The sequence below is a fragment of the Xiphophorus maculatus genome, chromosome 3, assembly GCF_002775205.1.
Source record: "Xiphophorus maculatus strain JP 163 A chromosome 3, X_maculatus-5.0-male, whole genome shotgun sequence".
Taxonomy (NCBI): Eukaryota; Metazoa; Chordata; class Actinopteri; order Cyprinodontiformes; family Poeciliidae; genus Xiphophorus; species Xiphophorus maculatus.
The window spans coordinates 27,754,051-27,775,227 of record NC_036445.1 but is presented as its reverse complement, the minus strand read 5'-3'; the positions used below and the strand labels follow the sequence as shown (position 1 = coordinate 27,775,227).

The following is a 21,177-nucleotide window of genomic DNA, read 5'->3' as shown; positions in this document are numbered from 1 at the left end:
ACCTTCACAAGGACCGGCCTCTTATCACATCAAAGCCACAGGCAGGCGGACTGTGAAAGAGCGGCGTGCATGTGTGCATGCGCGTGCCCTGCAGAGGACAGAGGTGTGCAGGAGATGGGGAGTGTTTTTGTTGCTTTTAACCCTGGACAATGGCACTGCAAAAGGAGAGAGCAAGTGGGCACTCTTTGAACTAATGAAGAGAACCTTTTACACTTCTTCACAAAGTTTCCCAACTCTCCATGCACTATGGATTTTTCCCCCCTCTTCTTTCTTATCCAAGTGAAATAAAATAAAACAGGACCAATTGTAGTTTTCCGTATTAAATTTGGATTATTTACAAAAAAAAAAAAAAAGATCAGAATGATCAGAGTGTAGTTTGCTTGGTGGGGCAAGGAAGGATGTCATCATTTTTTTTGTCATGATAAAAAACAGAGAAATTTAAAAGAAATGAAATTATTTGTTTCTGTGATTTTTAGGTCCTCTGGGTAGAGAGGCAGCGATGTCATTACAGAGACAAGCGGGTTCCCCTGACGGGACGAGACTACGGTCGGACGAAAGGTAAGTTTGGACTAGTTTTTTTTTTTTTTTAGAAACATTTCAAGCCTTTATTTCTTGTGGCTTTAATGATTATGCTAACAGCTAATCAGAACCCAAAAGTCAATGTCTGAAAAAATTAGCAAGACAGAGGATGTTGAGCGGAAACAGAAAATGTGCACCGGCAACAGGGATAAACGCAGCCTTCAGAGGATTGTCAAGCAAAATCCAGTAAATATGTTTTTGGAGCTTTACAGTTAGTGAACTGAGGCTGGAGTCTACATATCAAGAGCCACTACGTACAGATGAATCTGTCGACCAATGTGACATTTCTTGTATCAAGGTACTTCTGAACCAGAGGCAAGGTCACAAGCATCTTAACTGGACTATAGAGACAAACATCTGGACTGCTGCTCAGTGGTTCAGTGTCCTTTTTTGATGAAAGTAAAGTTTGCATCTCATTTGGAAATCAAGGTCCCAGAATCTGGAGGAAGAGTGGAAAGAGACAAAATCCATGCTGACTTAAGTCCAGTGTGAAGTTTTTACAGTCAGTGGGAATTTTAGGCGTCATGTCCTTGGTCCACTAGGTTTTCTGGGGTTCACAGTCAACGCAGCAGTCTGCCAGGAGATTTTAGAGCACGTCATGCTTCCTTCCACTGACACACTGCTGCATGGAGAGGCTGATTTCAATTTCCAGTAGGACTTTGTACTGGCACACACTGCCAAAGGTACCTACAGCCGGTTCAGTGACCGTGGTGTTTCATCCTGTGTTTGATTGGTCAGCAAACTTACCTGGCCTTGTTCAGGTAAGTTTGTAAATGATGGAGAATCATAAAGAGGAAGATGAGAGACATCAGAACCAACAATGTAGATGCTCTGAAGACACCTGGACGCCTTTTTATGATGTTTTATTTGATGTGTGTTGATCATTTTGAGGATGACGCTCATCAGAATTGTTACTGGTTTTCTCAATTTTTGACTGTATGTTTTTTTTGTATATAGCTTTTTATTTTTACGATGTAAAGCACTATGAACGGCCTTGTTGCTGAAATGTGCCATTCAAATAAAGCTGATTGATTGACACGTTAATTCATGCAAAACGAGCTCCAACAAAGTTCTGAGTGTATAGAGATGAACATACTTTTCAGAAGTCTTAACATTTCTGCTTAACATATCTGTTTTTATTGATTTTATGTAATATAAAAATATTATAAGGCACTGAATTTTGTTTTTTTTTTATTATATCGAAGCCATAATCATCAAACTCAGTAGAAATAAAAGCATGAAATGCTCTAATGTATGTGTGAGGAATCCATATAGTTTAAAGAGTTTCACTTTGTGAAACGAGTGACCAAAAATATCAAACCTTTTTTTTTCTTTTTGTTTACAGTATTCCAATAGTCTTGATTTGCATTTAGTTCAGATGCATTTGATTCTGAGTAATTCTTACATATTTTATTTTAATTGTGCAGAAAGCACCCAAACAAATTTAATTAACACTGTTGTTCAGTTTTTATCAAGCACAAATAAAGGAGCAAGCTGTTTTCGTCAAGTTTTTATGTATAGTACCGATCTGCTGATAATGTTTAGCTTCATCATTAAATCTGCGCGGATCGTCAACTGACAGGGTGTGTGAAGTTGATCATTTTCTGCTGTCTTGGTGTTATGATGATGGAGAGTGTGCACAAGAATAATTAATAACTTACAGTACAGCGTGGAGAATTAGAATACACACTCAGCCAAGCAAAGATTAAATCTAACAATCAAAAGTCACCCCAGTTTGCATAAAGTGTGCAAAGAGGAAAAGGTGCAAATGAACTGCAAAAGTCAGAAAAAAAAACGACATAGGAGTTATTATAGCTCTCTATAATTCAATGTGTGTTCAAAAGAGCACAGTGTGTTGATCTCAGGCATGTGACCAAGATAAAGTAAGCTGAGACACAACACTCAATACACTTCATAAGCTGAAGCACTGAGATTGATGCAAGGGAAAAAAAAGACAGATAATCAAATAATGATCCTAATAGAGCAGATGGATGGTTCATTTCACACGGCTCCCGCTTTAAAATCCAAATCGTTCCGTCACGATTGAAAACGACAAACAATAAAGGCAAACTCCCGCACAACTTCCGAAAGTTTCACATGCAACAATACTGTAACTACTGAATGCGCTTTTGAACAGGAAGTGCTTCTGACCAATCACATGCAAGGTGCACAAAAAATATAGATATCCATGAAAAAGAAATCAAAGTACTCACAGCGACCCGAACAAAGGTCAATCACTTCCAATGCACTGCTACAGACATACAGTGGGGAAAATAAATATTTGCTACGCCGCGAATCTTTTAAGATTTTCCAATTTAAAAGTGGTTTCTTATCCTTCATGATCACTGATACTCCAAGACGAGAGATCTTGTATGGATCTCCAGTTTGAGGGAAACTGAAAGTTTCTCCCATTTTATAACAATTGCACCAACAGTTGTCTCTTGATGTAATAAGCATGTGGACAAAATGAAGTGTCACAGTTCTGAATAACAATGAAACCCGCTGCAAAAAGAAACACTTTACTTCTCCGCAGTTGGTTTGGTTTGATAGTCTGGCTACTGATGCTTGTGTTGTTTCTTTCCTTGAAGTCAAGTCTCTGCAGAAGACTTCCTTTCATTTTAGCTAACCTTAGCTTATATGCTAATGTTTGAACACTGAATGGAGTAATTTAAAGTTAGTCAACACAACAGCTGTAACCCTCATCATACTGGTAGAGTCAGCCTGATAGTCACTCAATATGCTATGCTAGTGTTAGCCCTCATGCTAACAATAGTTTTACATTGCGGTACTGTTGGCCACACTTTAGTTAGCGCTTCACTTCTAAAAAAAATTATTGCAGATTCACTCTGAAGGACATAAGCTATTTGCTCTGATTTCCATAAGTTTATATATTTTTATTCGTTTTAAGACCCACTAATGAAAAGTCATACAGCAGCAGACTAATTTGGATTAAATGATACCTCAATTCCTTAAAGTTCCTGTGTGTGCCTAGCCTCACAGTGAGGCTATAGGCAATGACATTGGGCAAATATCCATACTGTAAATGCCTGTAGTAAAGCCAACATCACCCATTTCACTCAGATAATGGAAAGTGCAGGGTACACACGCTGCAAAAAGAGAAAATATTACCTAGTAGTTTGGGTCTAGTTTCTAGTGCAAATATTTTAGTACACTTGAAGTGAGACAAAGCAAAGCAGGACAGATTTCTGGGCGCTCCCCTAAAACGTAGAGGATATGAGTGAATTGAACTAGACTGTACATAATTAAATTTAAGTTGACACAGCTGAGTAGAACTGAATTGCAGTTCTTAAATCACTCTACTGTACGTCTACATAGGGAGTCGGATGGATCATGTGTGGCTATAAATGGGAGCTGTCCGTGCGGAAGAATAAACCGACTCGTGTCCTTCTGCAGCACTTCTCTCTGTCTGCCTCTTTGCGTAAAACTTTCCTCACCGTGTCGCGCAGCCTCCGCTCTGACAGATGATAGGAAAGCACCAGAGGGAGGCAGAAAGATGAAACAGCCAGGAGATCACGGATGAAGGCTGCAGCTGTGTGCAGACTCTCATGAAGGAAGGAGGGAAAATAAGAAATGCACTTCTACGCTTTGACCAGATTGAACTTTTCACCGCTGAGGTTTCGCGCAAGTATTTTAGGATTTAAACTGCCGTTGTGAAAGCAAGCGCGTCGCATTGAATGGGCATTTTCAGCACCAGCGGCCTTTTCAGACATAATTGTTGAGTCCCAAACTGTATGAAACAACAGCATATTTTCTAGACATGATTAAATAATTTAGGAATTTCCATTTTTCTAGAAATGGAACTCTTAATGATGCTTATCTGTATTATCAGGCTCTTTTCATTGTTTTTACTTTTGCATTTAAAATGATCTGATTAGTTAACTTCAGCTGCTCTGTAATGATTCACAACTTCTGGAAATACATTGGGTCTAGTAGCAGGTATTAATGTTGATGAAAAATTATATATTTCTTTACATAATGACATTAAAATAAGACTTAAGTTGGGTTATGGCAGTGGCGCTTTGGACAGTCCACAGTGGCTCTTAATAACTTTAGCTAACAATTAAAAGAAACCAGTTAATATTTTTTAAATACAGATATAACAAAAAATGCTGTTTTTACATTTTTTCTACATTATTTGCATTGAATTTCCACAAAAATAACACTAAAATAGCCAGTAATATATGTTTGGATTTTTTTTCCTTTATCATTAGGTTGGATTTTTAATATAAAATATCTCTTTTATGCTTATTTTTATTTTAAATCCTAAAAATGGAAATAAAATTCTGGCTCTTAAAAGAAAACAAACGACAATAAAGTCTGAAAAGTTGTCTATTTTCAAAAGGTTGTGTGACATTTGCAGCTCTAAACAAGTTTTTTTTTGGGCTATGCTGAGAGCAAAATGGCTCTTTAGGTTGCAGACCCCTGTGTTGTAGGTTTGACCCAGCACAGTAGGTTAGGTTTTCAAACCAAAAAATATCTTTAAGTGACTTTGTATCCTGTATTGCCTTAACAAGCCAAATAAAAAAAACATCAGAGGAAGTTTCTGCCAAACCCACCTTCCTGTTTGCTTTTGGAAGAGAAAACGAACCGGTTCCTAAATGAGCTTCCTTAAACAAGCTCAGACTGACATCAGCTGCAGCTTCTTTAACTTCAGTGAAGCGGTGTACATCAAACCACAAGAGCGACATTAACAATGAATCACTACCACATAATGGTAGAAGCAACACAAGAATATCTCCATTAAATGAAGAGATAACAAAACATTATTTTCAACCAAGACACAGGGAACATATTTTAATTGAATCGCAAAAGGTACTCAAACTTTAACAGCATAATGTAAAAACGTCCCCATTTATCTATTTGCTGCTTTGGTCCAGTCCCAGAACTAATAAAATGTGCTCGTTTCCCTGAGGAATGTTTTACCTGAGCACGCCTACAAGGAGAGAGAAATGACAGAGGCAAGTATTCACAAAAAACTCAACTTTACTTCCTTAAAATATTCTGATTTTTTTACGTGGTGGTTTAATCAATCACTTAAATAAATACTGAAAAGTTAATAATCAGAACTATCAAAATGAGGCCTGCTAAGGAAGCCACACCCAAACTGAACTGAATTATTCCATAAAGCCAAAATAGACCAACCCTGTTTCTGTGTTGTTTTTCTTAACTGGGCTGTACAATTTTCACTAACAATTACATTTATGAAATACAAATGTAACAGTGGTTTGTTGTTCAGTGAAGTTTATGTGTGTAAGGCAGTTCAAAGTGCTTTACACAATAAAAACATCATGCAGTAAGCAATTATGAAACAAGCAATAAACATTACATTTAGTCAAATGCCATAATCAAGCAGATATACTGTACATCAAATATGTTGATCGATGTTCCAGTTGCTATGGAACAAAGGCAACTCTAACCAGGTGGGTTTTTAGCCTCCATGTAAAGCATCTCTGTGTTTTGGCTGTTTTGCAGTTTCTTGCAAAACAGCCACAAGTTTGTTCCACTTGTGGATCGTAGAAGCTGAATGCTGCTTCTCCATGTTTGGTTCTGGTTTCTGGGGATGCATAACAGAACCAGAACCAGAACCAGATACGACCTTCCAGTTGTATCGACTGGAATGTGGATACAGAATGTCGATCTGGCAGAACTTTATTGTATTAATTATTACGGTGATGTTTTGTTTCAAGCTACAATAACTTTGTACACTCGAAATAAGACAAAAAGTTACTTAAGTTACTTACAAGTAACTTTTCAGCACAAAGACACAAGATCTTATCTTGAGTAAATCAAATTCATTAATATTGATATAAAAAAAGGTACTAGTTCCACTGGCAGATTATTTCACTTTTGACAAGACAACTTCTTATGTTATAAGTAAAATAAATTGCCATTGGAACTTTTTTTTTTCTGTCAACATTAAGGAATTATTTACTTAAACCAAGCTCCTATATTTTACCTAAAATGACTTGTAAGTTAGTTTTGACTTATGTAAGGTGTAATAAGTTATGTGCACTAGAAAGTAAGCAGAAATACTTGGTAAGATTTTATGTTTTTGCAGTGAATAATATGGAGGTCTTAGTGAGCAAAGGCGCTTCCACAGACTGTGAGCCGCGCTGCAGTAATGAGATGCTAATTAGATGCTAATGATATGCAAATATCCCCACAGTATTCCACCTCTGTGGTGAGAAGGGAATCTGTGTAGCTTTTCACTATTGGTTGGAAATCCAGGGATGTCCGGAAGTTAAAGTTCAAGATATTGGAAAAGGGGAAACTCCACACACACACACACACACACACACACACACACACACACACACACACACACACACACACACACACACACACACACACACACACACACACACACACACACACACACACACACACACACACACACACACACACACATGCCAACATGCGTATCACATAGATCTTTGTGTTTGCAGGTTCCCAGAAGAAACGGCCTCCAGCTGACAGCCCGTCTGAGGAGAGGATGGACGACCAGTCGCTCACCTTCAACGACCCGCTCTGGCCCATGCAGTGGGAGCTGGTGGGTGTCATTATCTGCTGGGGTGTGTGTTTGTGTGTGTCGTCATTTCCCTTATCTGGAAGTCACCCCCCCATCCCCTCCACCCCCCGTCTCTCCTCTCTTCTCGTCTTGGCGTTGAAGGATGTTCTTCTGACAGGCATAAGTCAGACAGGCTTTCACGTGTGACTGGAGAAGGAGACAGAAGACAGAGAGATAAGGGGATGGTGGGGAAGGCGGGAGAAGGGGTGAGTGGGTTGTCCATGTTGAACTGAGACAGATGTCTGGGATTGATGAGGCTTGGAGGAACACCGGCGCACAACTGGGCTGAAACAACAAGACATGCTTATGCCTTCAGCTGTCCAGTTCACACTGTTCGGACCAAACTGTGTTTCTGAGGCCCAGCAGGAATACAGCAACAGGATGGAGAATTATGTTTGAAGTCTGTTTGAAAAGCGTCATAAATCAATTACATCATGAGGGAGCTTTTGTTCCTGGAATAAGATTATGTCCGATGTCGGTTAAACTTGACCAGTTCTTATTTGGAATCTGACAAACATCATTTTGATGTACCTCTCCTGCTAAAGCAATAACCACAGCGATTGCTTTTCAAATGCTGTTTTCATGCATGTGTGTATTCACCCCCTTAGATGTTTTACCCTTTTTATTGCTTTAACAAATCAATCGTGATCTGCAGAAATAAAGAAAAAAACAACTTAAATGTCAAATTGAAAACTCATTTCTACAAAAACAATGACAATTAAATAAAAACACCAGAAATAAACAGTTAAAAAAGCTATTTAACTTTATTTCTTTTGTTCCTTAGTTGTACAAACATATCATTTAGATTTTCTTACATAGTTTCATTGTTAAACCATAATCAATTGATTTATTTTAGAGTTGATTGATAAGATGGTCACTTCAATCTGAAACTCTAAAACACAACATAAAGATCTGAATGGCTGAGGCTGAAGATGTCAGTTCAGTTTTTTACATCACACTGCAAAAATGACAAAATAGTCAAATATGCAGGGACTTTTTATTAGTATACCAGTAATATACTTTGCATTATTTTAAACTACGCTATCACTCAATAAACTGTATTCATTTGTGGCAAACTACGTACATATTTCAAAGTAGATGTTGACATACTGAGTGGAACCTCTCTTAATTTAATCTTAATTTCTGTTTGAAAAGAAAAGATACGTTTTGGTAAAGTAGAACTGAATAGGTCAAGCTTTCTTGTATGTCACATTTCAGCAGTAAGGCAGTTCAAAGTGCTTCACATAAATTATAAAACGAACAATAAACATTGCATTTTGTCAAATGCCATCATGAAAATTATCAATCCAAATCAAAAGCAACTCTAAGCTGGTGGGCTTTCAGCTTTGATTTAAGGAAGTCAGTGTTTCCACTGTTTTGCAGTTTTCTCGGCGTTTGTCCCAGATTTGTAGTTCATGGAAGCTGAACGCTGCTTCTCCATGTTTGGCTTAAAACATGATTCCCAATAAAAAAACCCACACTTTTTTATTGTTTGACAGCCCATTAAAAAAAAACAAAAAAACAACTATTACTTTTGTGCACTAAATACTTCCTGCTGGGTCTGTTGTGCAACGACAGCCTCTGTTTCTGCTCACATCGATGGAATTTGGCGATAAATGATATCACTGATTACTCTACCAATAATAAATCCCTGGCAGGTTCTTGCTATAAATACCCTGGGCAAAGCGTTCCCTCAGCCAATCGACTCCCGCAGACGGACATGAGTGACTTGCGAGGGCGTAATCTGGCAGAGCGAGGGGGAGGAGAGGCGGGCTCACGGATTCACCCAGGCAACCGGCAGCAGATTGACTGACATCTCAGCTCTTGGGGCAAGTTGGAGGGATGAGAGTCAGGGATGGGGGCGGAGGGTGGCGGAGACGGTATCGAGGCGAGATGATGAAGAGAAATGTGAGGCGGAGAGCTCGGAGCTCCAACATGAGCGCCATTTGTTGCAGCCGCTCGGCTCTGAATTTAGAAATTTTATCGACAAGAATCTTTTCTTTTTTTCCCCGAAGCCCACCATGATGCATGCGGTGTTACGTGAAGTATGACACATAAGTGATTATGTGGTTTTTAACTTATATGGGTTGATTACATAAACAAGAATATAGGGCACAATTATCAATCAGAGAGAAATCAGGAAAAATGCGAAGCCTTTCTAAAACTTGGGACCTTTCGCTCTCTCTCTATCGGCTTCTCGCCTCCCTCTCTTGATTTCACTCTGTTGTGTTTAATCAGCCTCTTGTGGATGGAGATATTGATTGAGGGTCAGTAATCTGCTCAGGTCGAGGCTTGTGTGTGTGTGCGTGTGTGTGTGTGTGTGTGTGTGTGCTGGCCATAGAGTAATATTTTCATTACCTACTCTAGGCGAGTTTGGCCTAACACACCTTGATGACAAGTTCAGCTCCTGTTCTTGCTGAGCTGACTGCAGCAAATCAATCAGTGGATGGTATTGCGTTGTTGTTTGACAATCTGTTCGTGTTCATATGTTTTTCTTGAAGTCCAGCCGAGATGAAGAAGGAGAAACTGTTTGCTTTTTTCCTGCTGCGTGACTGCTTGTGTACAGTGGACCTCCACGAAAATTCGCGGAGTCATCTTTTCGCCGATTTTCCTGTGGAGCGTAATTCCAGGAACAATAAAAATCTGCCTATTTGTGGATTTGCTCATTGAGTATACCTAAAATATTTAATAGAAATAGCATCTTGGGTAGCTTGGTGTTGGCCTTTGCACAGCCGCCAGCTCAGGAGCGCCATTCATTTCCCCCGTAAGGACAGGGATAAGGGCGACTGGAGATGTTAGCTTCTGCTGTAATGCCAAGACTGTTTCCACTGTTTGTAATAATGAATAATATTAATTCATTAATTATTTGGTGTTTCAACAATTACAATAGGCAGTCCTTAGTGTTGTTCATAGGAAGTCTCAAGACTTCATGGACTTTCTTGTGATTCCTGATCTCCAATGTTGTATTATCCACCGCGTCAACGGCAGTATTCAAATACTTCAAATCGATAAATTTTAAATTTTGAAATGACTTCCTAACTTTTGAAAAAAGGTTATTACGCTTACTAGAGGTGTTTTTTTTTTTTTGCCTTTTCCTAGAAAGAGTTACTCTGCTAAAAGGGAAATGAAAAGACATTTGAAGAATAATGTCCGACGTAGCGAGTCTTTATCCGTTTTTCCATCTGCAAAATTGGGCTTTGCATAGACTGGTTTATTGACACATATTTTAGTTCTTTTGTAATTTGCTTTTTTGTGAAATGTTAAAAGTTTGTTCAAAATTCACCTGACACTTGGAATGGAAACGTAGCAACTTAAGACAAATGCACACTCCCAACTATACGGGAACAGTTTTGGATTGTCTGGACATCAACCATAAGGACACGGCAGCATCTTTCACACAAATCAGAGCAGATCAGCCAGGTTACGTTGTTCAACATATGACCCTGCAAAAACACAAAATCTTATCAAGTATTTTTGGTCTAGCTACTTCTAGTTTGAAGTGCAAGTATCTTGGTAAACTTGAAATAAGACAAAACTACTGTAAGTAACTTTTCAGCAAGAAATTGGAGCTTGTTTAATTCCTTAATATTGATGAAAACATTTTAGTGCCATCGGCAAATTATTTGACTCGTAAAATGCGAAAAATGTCTCATAAGTGAAATAATCTGCCAGTGGAAGAAATACTTTTTAAAAATCAATATTAAGGAATTGTTGACTAAACCATCTTCTATTTCTTTCTGAAAATTAACTTGTAAGTTAATTTTGTCTTCCTTCAAGTGAACTAAGATGTATTCGCAAGAAAGTAAACCAAAATGACTTGGTAAGGTTTTGTTTTTGCACTGTACAGTGTACTTGGAAAAAAAAAAAGATGACAAAAAATTTAATAAAAACACTAAAACTGAGCAAGGTGTGAGCTACCAGATGTCATTATTGAAGTCCATTTATTTCTATAGGTAAACCTGTGTCTCTATAAATGCATCGATGCTAAAGAGAGTACTGAAGTGGCAAATTGTTGTACTTTAAAGTGTTATTGTGACTTTGTGTTGTGTGTGAGGAGCTTTTTGCTGCTATCACAACATCACTTCATATAACCGCATGTGTATGAAGTGAATCAGTATTCAAGATGCCTCTCTACAGGCCTATATGTAATTTTACAAAGGTGTGTGCCTTTTATGTGTGCTTAAAGTGCGTGTGCGTGTGTGTATGCATTCGAGTGTGTCCTCCCCTCGAGCCAGTCCCAGTGTTCCGGTGGACGTTAGTCTGCTAGCAGCCTCCATTCATCTGCCTTATTCGCTCACACTACAAAGCATTGCAGCTCCCCAGATGCTACCCGCCAAACACACAAACACACACACCCCCACGCGCAAACGCACACAATCCCCCAACAGAGACATTTTTCCCATTGTGCCTTTTCTTCCTTTCGTTCTCTCTTAATCATAGCAACAGTTAAAGGACTCACTTTGAATATCAAATTGGCCGTGTGTGTCTGTGTGTGCTATTTTTCTGTGTGGGAGAGCGAGTTTTGGGAACCCGTTGACATTTCTAGTTAGTCTGCGTTTGTGTGTGTGTGTGTGTGTGTGTGTGCATGTGCGGCCTTTACATGCTGCCTTTAAGTGTTGGGTGTTGTTTTGTGTGTGTCTGTGTGTGCCTGTTAGCGCACTACATGTTTGCGTTGGGATGCAACATTAAAGCTGTATTAAGTGATCAAGTGAATGTATGTAGTTTGTGGGGATAGTGAGGCTCTGGGGAGCTGCTGTGATGGGTATTTTGCCTCACCATCATGGTGTTGTTTCTCTGCTGTAATGTGCGGTTATCTCTGTGTTTCCGTGTAGGTGGATTTGTGGTTTGAGGTGAAGAGGTCTGGGTGACTTGTCTGTGAACTTCCTGGGTTCCTTATGGCGCTTTGAAACCATGTGCAGTTAAATATGCATACACCATCCCTTATATATATATATATATATATATATATATATATATATATATATATATATATATATATATATATATATATATACAGGCTTATATATATATGTATTTATATTCTTTGAATATATGTTTCTACTGAGCTGGATCAAAACCACCTACTGAATGCCGTGAGGTGGCCCTCAAACAACCTGACAGGGCATTGACTCTGGGATTGTGTAGGTGTCATGTGACGTTTGAAAGAAAAAAAGTCGGCGGGCAGATTTTTGAAGTCATCCGATGAGGTAGGATGCATTGTCCGTTGTTTGCTTGAGGCACTTCTAGGCTGCTGTTCCGTTAAAAATGTGCGTAAATCTTTAGTTGCGTTTCCATTAACCATATAGCTTGACATATCGTACATAAATTCTCTGAATGGAAACCACGTGCATTTTAAAAAAAGAGCGAAACAAAACAAATTTTTCATCAACAGTTTTGGCACTAGGATGAGGTAGTTTTTTTTTATAGCAAAACTGTGATGGAAGCACTTCTTTATCATCACATGAGTCACATGATCAACAAATGGATGTTGCCACGGTTGCCAAACACAAAGAAGATGACAGGAAGTAGTTGGAGGATGATGGTGCAGCTTGTTTTTTTTTGATTACTTATCTCGTGAACTAATTTGTTCACGTGATTTTAATTGCGCTTCTTATTTATTGGAAACACCACAATTGCGAAATTGTGTTTTTTAACATCAGCGGAATACTGACAAGGTTTTGCTCTCATTTATAATGTGCGCAAAACTTTGCATTCTGCTACAAAAAAAAGATCAAAACAATTAAAGATTAAAAGTCATGGCAGTAAACTGTATGAGATATGATTATAATTCAGTCATGGCACCACCGCTCATCTGAGGAGACGTCACCATCTTATTCAGGTATTGGAGTGACAAGCTCCTTATATCTGGGAGTTGCGACGTATGCGGAAAATTGTAGTTTTTTACTTTTACAGAAGAGCTATGCATTCAACACGTTGGAGTAACATCCTCCTTCTACCACTTCCTGTCGTCTTCTTTGTGGTTTTCATCAGTAGTAACATCCAACTGTTGTGCACGTGACTTGTGTGATGCGAAAAGTGATTCCATTGCAGTTCTGTGAAATAAACCGACTTTGGTATGGTCGAAAAACCACTTCACCATGGCTTTTAATCAAAAAACGTGTTTTTAAAATTTTTTTCATAAATTGCCGTGTTTCCATTAAGCAGATTTAGCGTAATTTCAATTTGCGCAATTCTCTGGTTAATGGAAACGCAGCTGGTGCCGCATTCATTCCACAAGCCAACGTTTCCCATTTGGTCATTGCGCTGAATTATTTTGCTCAAATACAAGATCTGTGTCCAATTTCAAATCACTGTTTGCTTGTTTTTTCAGAAAGCTACAGTGATTCCATGGATTTTGGGTTTGGGTTTGGAGTAAGAGCACAATGAGAGTTGCTGTTTGTCTCTGCACGCGCGTCCTGCTGTGAAAGCGTTGGGTGTCCTTGTGTACGTAACGCATGCTTTACAAAAACCGTTTCTGATCTGAGTCAGGGTTCTTTATCCTTGAAGCTTTCTTGTGTTCTTTTTGCAGCTCTGTCTTAATTAATCACTTTCCTCGTAGACTGGTTCACCACACAGCGTCAGTACATTTGGTTAATTGGATTTACCTGGTTTCCATGCCACTGATCACCTTCCCAGGATATAAGCCTCCAATTTTTAGTTATTCTGTCCATTACCAAGTCTGTTCTCCCTTACCAAACCTGTTCCTAATATGTGTTCCCTGCTGTTATCCCCCAGCTGGTTTTCCCTTAAGGTTTCCTCCTGTACATGTAAGTTTCTCCTTTTCTTGAATAAGTAACCTCAATATGAGGCTCGGGTCCTATTTCTCAATTCAAACGCTTTGATTTTTAGCACATTCTGATTTCTCTTCAAAAAACATAGTTGCCATTTTTGTTGACATCCTGCTTAAAATGGGAATTATCTTTTTTATTAAGAGCAGAGGCAACTTCCCAACGTGTGTGTTAGTGATTTAGTGGCTGTAAAAGATTTTTTTTACGGTTTGTAAAACACAGGCAAAATGATTCAGGGTTGACATTTTAGACTGTCTTTAGCTTTTCAGGTTTTAATTTCAAGAGAGACAAAAGTTTCCCGTAATAAGTTTAACCTTCTTGGTTTCACCTGAGCTTGACTGCAGTTCAGTTCTCTTATTTGCAAATTCAATAAAACTGCTCCAACACTGCTGCGCATTGACATCTTATGGTTTCTTTTTTGAAGACAAAAGTCAAAAAATGACCTTTAAACAACAAAAAAATTTGGATACAAAGTGACTAAAAGTACAAATGAGCAAAGGATATACCAAAATCTAGCTTCCTGTGTCCGTGACCCTAATGAACAAGTAACATCTGTCTGTAGAAAATATAGTTTACTTTTAAACATCTTCTAACAGTTTGTGCGTCCTATGAGTTCATTTTGGACACAAACGGGAAACTTTGAAGGTGTGTTTTGTTGTAGGAGACCCTGTACTCTTTTTGTGTTTGTTGTTTTTTTTGTCCAAGTGGGTTTCAGGGTGAAAAATGGGGCCCTCATGTATCCATGTTGGCAACAAAAATCCCTCTTTTGTGGAAACGCTAATGTGTTAACCCAGCATCTAACCTGACCTTTTACCCCAAATGCTGATAACACATAAGAAATAACAACAATGGTGGATTTGTGGTTGTGCTGCAGCTGCAGAGCCTTCATTGAGGTTCTACAATGAAAAGTTTTACAAAAGACTCCACCTTCGCTTTGTTGTTTGCCTTTCCTGTTGTGTTTACTGCTAACCTTGTGTGGAAGCTCCACACATACTCCATGTCTAGTGCCACTTACAGGTCTGGGGGTGTAAAAACAGCTTTTTTCTTTGTGTTTATGTTTGGATGAAGACATTTCTGGAAGCAGTCATGTGCCTCTGATACTAACCAAACATTCCCATGTGGAAGGGATCAGAATCTTCTTTCTGCAGTAACTACTTCCACACTGAAGAGTGTTGTCATTGACATAACCTGGTAATGCTTTGTTGTGGTGCCTTCACTTTTCAAAATAATGGGATTTTTTTTCTTGTTTCTGACCAGCTAGACGGCTAAAAATTAGTCGTCAGTACTAATTTTGATATTTTGAAACGAAATCCCCCAAAATATTGTGTTTAAAAAGTAGTTTTTATTGTATTTCCTCCCTCTTTCAACTTGAGTGTAATTGCCAAGCTGCACCCCATGTATGATTAAAGCGCATCTTGCCGACACTGGGTATTTAAGACTAATACAGATAAACGGTGAATTAATAAACCGGTCAGACTCCTCTTAATAACGTTGATCCATAACCACATGTGTTTGTGTGTGTGTGTGTGTGTGTGTGTGTTCAGTTCGCACAGGGTGAATACAACTCTAGTGGGTTTGACCTGAATGTGATGCCAGTTTGGAGGAACAACATAACCGGCAGCGGCGTGGTGGTCAGCATCATCGATGACGGTGAGTCTAACATCGCTGTAGCACACGTGCTAATAGAAAACATACAGACCTCGAGCTAGTATCTGCGTTTCCATTAATTTCCATAAAATTGTGCAAATTGAAATTATGAAAATAAATTTGCTTAACATTACAAATTTGGACATACTTAGAAAGTCCAGAGGATACTTACTTACACTTATGTAGCAACCCAGAACAGGGACTAGGACAAATTTAGTCCCTGTTAAATTTGTAGATAAAACTACCTTAGCAACTACTTTTAGACTCCTATTCTTCCGACCCAGAAAAGGAATTAGAAGAAGATACTTACTTGGTATACTCTGGCAACCCCGAATAGGAGTATCTAGTTTATATACTTTGGATCAACATTATTAGATTCTTTTTTTTTCTTTCTTCCTCTGCTCTTTCCTTTGGTTTGTCATTTTTTGTTTGTATTTCCTTGTAATTCATGTAAAGCACTTTGGGTTGCCTTGCTGCTGAAAATGTGCTACATAAATAAAATTACCTAACCTAACCTAACCTAACCTAACCTAAATGGAAACACGCCAATAGCAGTGATTTTAATTTCATTTCTTATTTAATAGAAACACAGTCATTTTTTCGACATTAGACGACATAGACGAAGACTTGCACACATTCATAAAGGAAGCTCAGCTACTGTGGAGGTTCTGGAAGCTTCTGGTCCGTTTTGGACCGTTTAAAAAGACGAAATGTTAATAATATTTATTAACATTGGAGACTGCACAATGCAATAATAATAAAAAAAAAATCAGGTTTGCTGTCACCTTTGACCTAGAGTAAAGAGTGCGGATGATTTATCTAAGCTCCCAGAGCTGCGCCCACCGCCTTACCTCCATCATCTTCGTTTCAGTCACGCCACAGTGACAATTCATTTCTCTCTGATTGCTGGGATATCTGGCAACAAGGGAAATGAGAGAGCGGCATCTTATGGGCTCATTCATCAAGAACTAATTGAACCCTCACTTGTCTCGAGTGCTGATAGAGCGGAGTAGTTGTTGGAGTGTGAAGGTGTGTTTGAGCCACTGTCTTTTTTTTTTTGCAGTCAAGAACCTCTGATTCTGTTTTCTGGGGTTGCACAAATCACAGAGTTATTGGAATCAAATATTCTTTCTCCACTCGTTTACGTTAGTTTGTGTTTTTCCACGATTTCATGCATGTGTGTACGGCTGACTATTTTAGAAATGATTTGATTCTATCGAATCAGGCGAGTAATCGAGTAATCGAATAAAAAATGGCATATTCTGCAAATTTCAGCTTATTTTATGCAATATATAAAACATGCACATATTTCCAATTCCTTTTTCTAAATAGAAAATAAAATATTTTATTGCCTAAAATTCAAAATCAACCTTACGCTTGATTATTTGTAGCAAAGGATGCATCTGTAGCTATAAAACAATACAAAGATAAATACTTAAATAAGCCATTTATTCTTCGTTTAGCATCAATACAGTGTTGGGCTGATCTGTTGACTATTTATTCAATTAACCAATTAATGACTGAATAGCAAAAGGTGCTGAAATGAATTTTTTCTTTTTGTACAGAATTTGAACAGCTTGATGCTAAAACTATGCATCTGCATAAAACACGTTTACAGACAAAGATGTATTCTCTTTGTGTACAGTTTTGGTTTAATTACTGCTCTGACTGTGTTGTTCTTACATCAAACAGCCTTTGTAAGAGTCTATGTATTCCAGGTAATGATTAACAGATTACCAAATTAGTTGACGACTATTTCAATAATTGATAACATCACGATTAATCGTTTTAACTGTATATGTGTGTGCTTTTTCTGTGTAAGGCTAATGTGCCGAGTTGTGATGGGGTGGGGGGAAGTGCTTTCCTTTGCCTCTCATCCCTCTGCACACTGACTGTACCATTGTGTGTGTGTGTGTTTGTGGTGCACAGTTAGAGGTGGATACAGAATGAGCAAGGCAGTGACAGACTGAGAGAGAGAAATTATATGGAGGAAAGATCCGGAGAGAAATGTCAGGAGATGGCGAGAGCGGAGAGGATGGCGAGCGGCTGTACGGGTTAATGTATGTGCGGCAGAGAGAGAATTAGACCTGCACCAGTGAATCTCCCCTCCTCTGAGGCTATTGTACTTCGCTCCACCTCTCCGTATTGATTCCGCCCGGGCAGGAGCTCCCTCGCTCTTTCTCTTCTGCCCCGCCGTCTTCCCCTTTCTTCCGTTTCCCCTTGGTCATTTTTTTCCCCTCTCCCCCCGCCCGCTCTTTGTTAACCGGACGGAGACGTCTTCCTCTTTCCTCGCGCTCCGTCTTTCCGTTTCGCCCGCTCTCCCTCCATTCCCCCCCCCCTCCCCATCTTCCAGAGAGCCCTGCCTCTCTTCGGCCAGAGGATCGCGTTCCCCTCTCACCTTTAGCCAACCTTTCAATCGATGCCCATTGATTTTGATATCACAATGAAATAAATTATTTCTCTTTGAGTGAAAGCGTCCATGACTCAACCCCGCCGCGGTGTCTTTCTCCATCTCTGTCCTTCAGCTCTCTCCCTTTGTTTTAGAGGTAATGTAATTGGTATCTGAGGCTGATCCTCTTAAAACATTGAATCACATTTAGTATGCCACTTTCAATTTATGCACCCATGTCTGGGTTTGCTCTGAGTTTCTTTTTACAAATGCGCTCTCTCAAAGATACACCTGCATTAGTTTCTGTTTCATTGCTGTGGTTCATAAATTCTCGTCGTTACATTTACATATCTGATGAATACCACCATTAGTACCTTACAAACGCAACTTAAAATCTTTTTCATGTCTTGTTGCAAACATAAGCCTCAGATTATTTCATATGGATTTTATGTGTGACCATGATTCAATATGTGATTTTTCCCAAATCTTTTTAACAAATAAAAGCTCAAGAAGGGTACAAAGCATTACACTGATCCCCCAAAACAAGGTGCAGTGCAGCTGATTTAATCGAAGGAAGAGGATGAGGGCCACTGGGAAAAAAAAGATTTCTGATTTTAGTCTCAGAATTATTACTTTTGTTTGTGACTTTTTTCGCAGAGTGGGATTAAAGTCAGAAATCCTTTAAAAATAAAAACCTGAAAAGAAAAATAATGCAATTTGGCACCAGCAAAAGTTTGGATAAAACACTGGAGTCAGATGGTTGTTCATCAATAATTGTATACATTGTTTGAAAATGTCTTCTGTTGTGTATTCGTTAGCCAACCGATGTATAGATTTAATCACAATGCAACACTTTGGCCTTTTGGAATTCTGCACCTAAAACTGAACCAAATGATGAAAAAACTAAGAAAGACTAAACTCAAACCAAACAATACTTAACTAATAATAGCTAATAAAAACTAGAAAACACAATCTTAGAAAGTTATTAAAACTTACTGAATTAGATTAAAAGTCACAATGACATCAAACTAAACTGCAATGAAAAACCCCAAACTATTATAAAACACCAGTTCTATAAAGCTTTCAATTCAAATTCAATTCAAGCATACTTTATTGATCCCAAAAGGAAATTAAATAATAATAAATAACATTTAGAAAATCTGAAAGGCACTGCTCTAACAGCGGTTTTCTCCTACCGCTGTCGCTCATACTGCCGGCATGGTTGTCATAAAGTTGAAAGAAGGATAAGAAATAAAAAGCATTCAATAAACATGATGTTTACATGCCTGCTAAATGCCACCTGCCTTGTTTGTGAGGACAGCTCCTTAAAAATACTTATTAAAATCCATGTACGGTTTGATAAGTGAGGCTTCTGGACACATTTACAGCTGAAATAAAAGACAGCTGTCACGTCAACACAAGCTGTGTTCATTAGAGGGTCGTGACCTCTGGGTTGGGTTATGGGTTCATCTGAAAAATTAGTGCTGTGCAGAGCCCCGTGTCACCCAGCGATCAGGAGTTATTGATCGATCAGCGCTGATATTGTTACGATATCGGTACAGAGAATGACTGGACGGACTGATTGGCGGATTCAGAAAGTTGGAAGAGTCCACACAAAGACTCCGTTATCAAGCTTGATCGTGTAAAACATCCAGTGTGTATCGAATAAACTGGATTACCTGTTAGAACTCCTCTGTCTCTCCATCATTACTTAATGTGTAAATGAGATACCCACGGTTGCTGTGAAGAATCTCAAACGCCCGCTCCGGCGTTTGCTTTTTGTAGTTTTTGTCATTTCTCCAGAATTACACAGATGCCATCGAGTTAAAGACGGGAAGCGCCACTGAGGGAATAACACAAACCCCAATATAAACACAAAGCTGCATATATGTTCATAATTTAGAATGCGTGCATCAGCTGAGGAAGAAGCTGTGATCAAATATTTTATGGCTGATTATGAAGACTAATCAGAGGCTGTGATGTGATTGGCTCACAGTACAGGAAGTATGTACTGCAAAAAAAAAAAGAAAGAAAAGAAACCAAAAAGCAAAACAGCATCTCTGTCACTTTGGTTTAGATAATGTTCTTGCTTTATATTCAACACACAAACAGCTTGAATCCATTTCAGTTGCTATGGCGCATGATTACATTTGTGAACAGAATCTTTGAGGACCTTATAAAATTGAAAGCATTTAAATTAAGATCAAACATAGCGAAGCTGAAATCACTACGACTATTTTCTGTTTCTGATTTATCTGCATTGAGGACTGGATTTCTTCTCCACCGCTCCAGGAGGGAAAAGCTGAAAATCAGTCTGTGGAAACAGATTTCATTCGACACACTGAAGTGTTGACGATACGATCTGTTCCCGCCTCAATTAGATCATCATCGGCATTTAATATCATCAACTCAGATTGTGTTGGTCACCGCGCTGAGAAGCCTACTAGGGCTGAAACGAGTTTCCCATAAAGTCTGACCAACTTCTCTGTTCTTGTTTAAGAAAAAATGCTCCCACAGTATGACGCTTCCAACTCCATGTTTCACAGTGCAGGTGGTGTGTTCAGGGTGATGTATGGATATGCAGTGTTTGTTTTCCTCCCACACACCTCATTTAGCATGTAGATCAGAACGTTTTTTTTCTTTTGGCCTCATCTAATTTCAAACCAATAACAAGACTTTTAAGTTACTTACAGCTTTCTTTCAAGGACAGTTTTTTTTCTTCTCTGCCCTCTCTTCCATAAAGTCTGGATTTGTGGCACACACAGCAAACAGCTACCCACTTGAGCTGTGGATTTCTGCAGCTCACCAAGGGCCTCTTGGCTGCTTCTTTGATTAAAGAGCTTCTCTGCGTTGATACCTGGCCGACGACTCGTGCTAGTTTTTTTTTCCCTTCTGAAAAAGAAATGTTAGCTTTTACTAATGTCCTCACAAGGGGGCGATGATGTGCTGGTTTATGCAACTCTACTCAGAAGAGTAGAGGAAGAAAGTCAAAGGGGAAAAAAAACAACAAAAAAAGAAGGGAGAAAGAGATTCTTCACCTGAATATTAATGGAGTTTTTGTATCCTTGTTGTCCCTGATAGATGAATGAGCCACATTTTTGTAGTTTTTCTTCTGACTTTTGTTTTCCTCGGTTGCTATGTGTAGGACAACACATAGCAACACATAGATTCTATAGTCATTATAG

The 21,177-nt window shown here is 38.8% G+C and overlaps 1 protein-coding gene across 1 annotated transcript in view; it reads left to right on the top strand.

Annotated features, from left to right (window-relative positions):
- LOC106699876 (furin-like protease kpc-1) overlaps positions 1–21,177 on the top strand; it is a 205,410-nt gene that overhangs the window by 30,732 nt on the left and 153,501 nt on the right. The window contains exons 5-7 of the mRNA XM_023330651.1: positions 477–558; positions 7,047–7,150; positions 15,501–15,606. Of these exons, the coding sequence (XP_023186419.1) occupies positions 477–558; positions 7,047–7,150; positions 15,501–15,606 (292 nt within the window). The remainder of the gene's footprint in view (positions 1–476; positions 559–7,046; positions 7,151–15,500; positions 15,607–21,177) is intronic.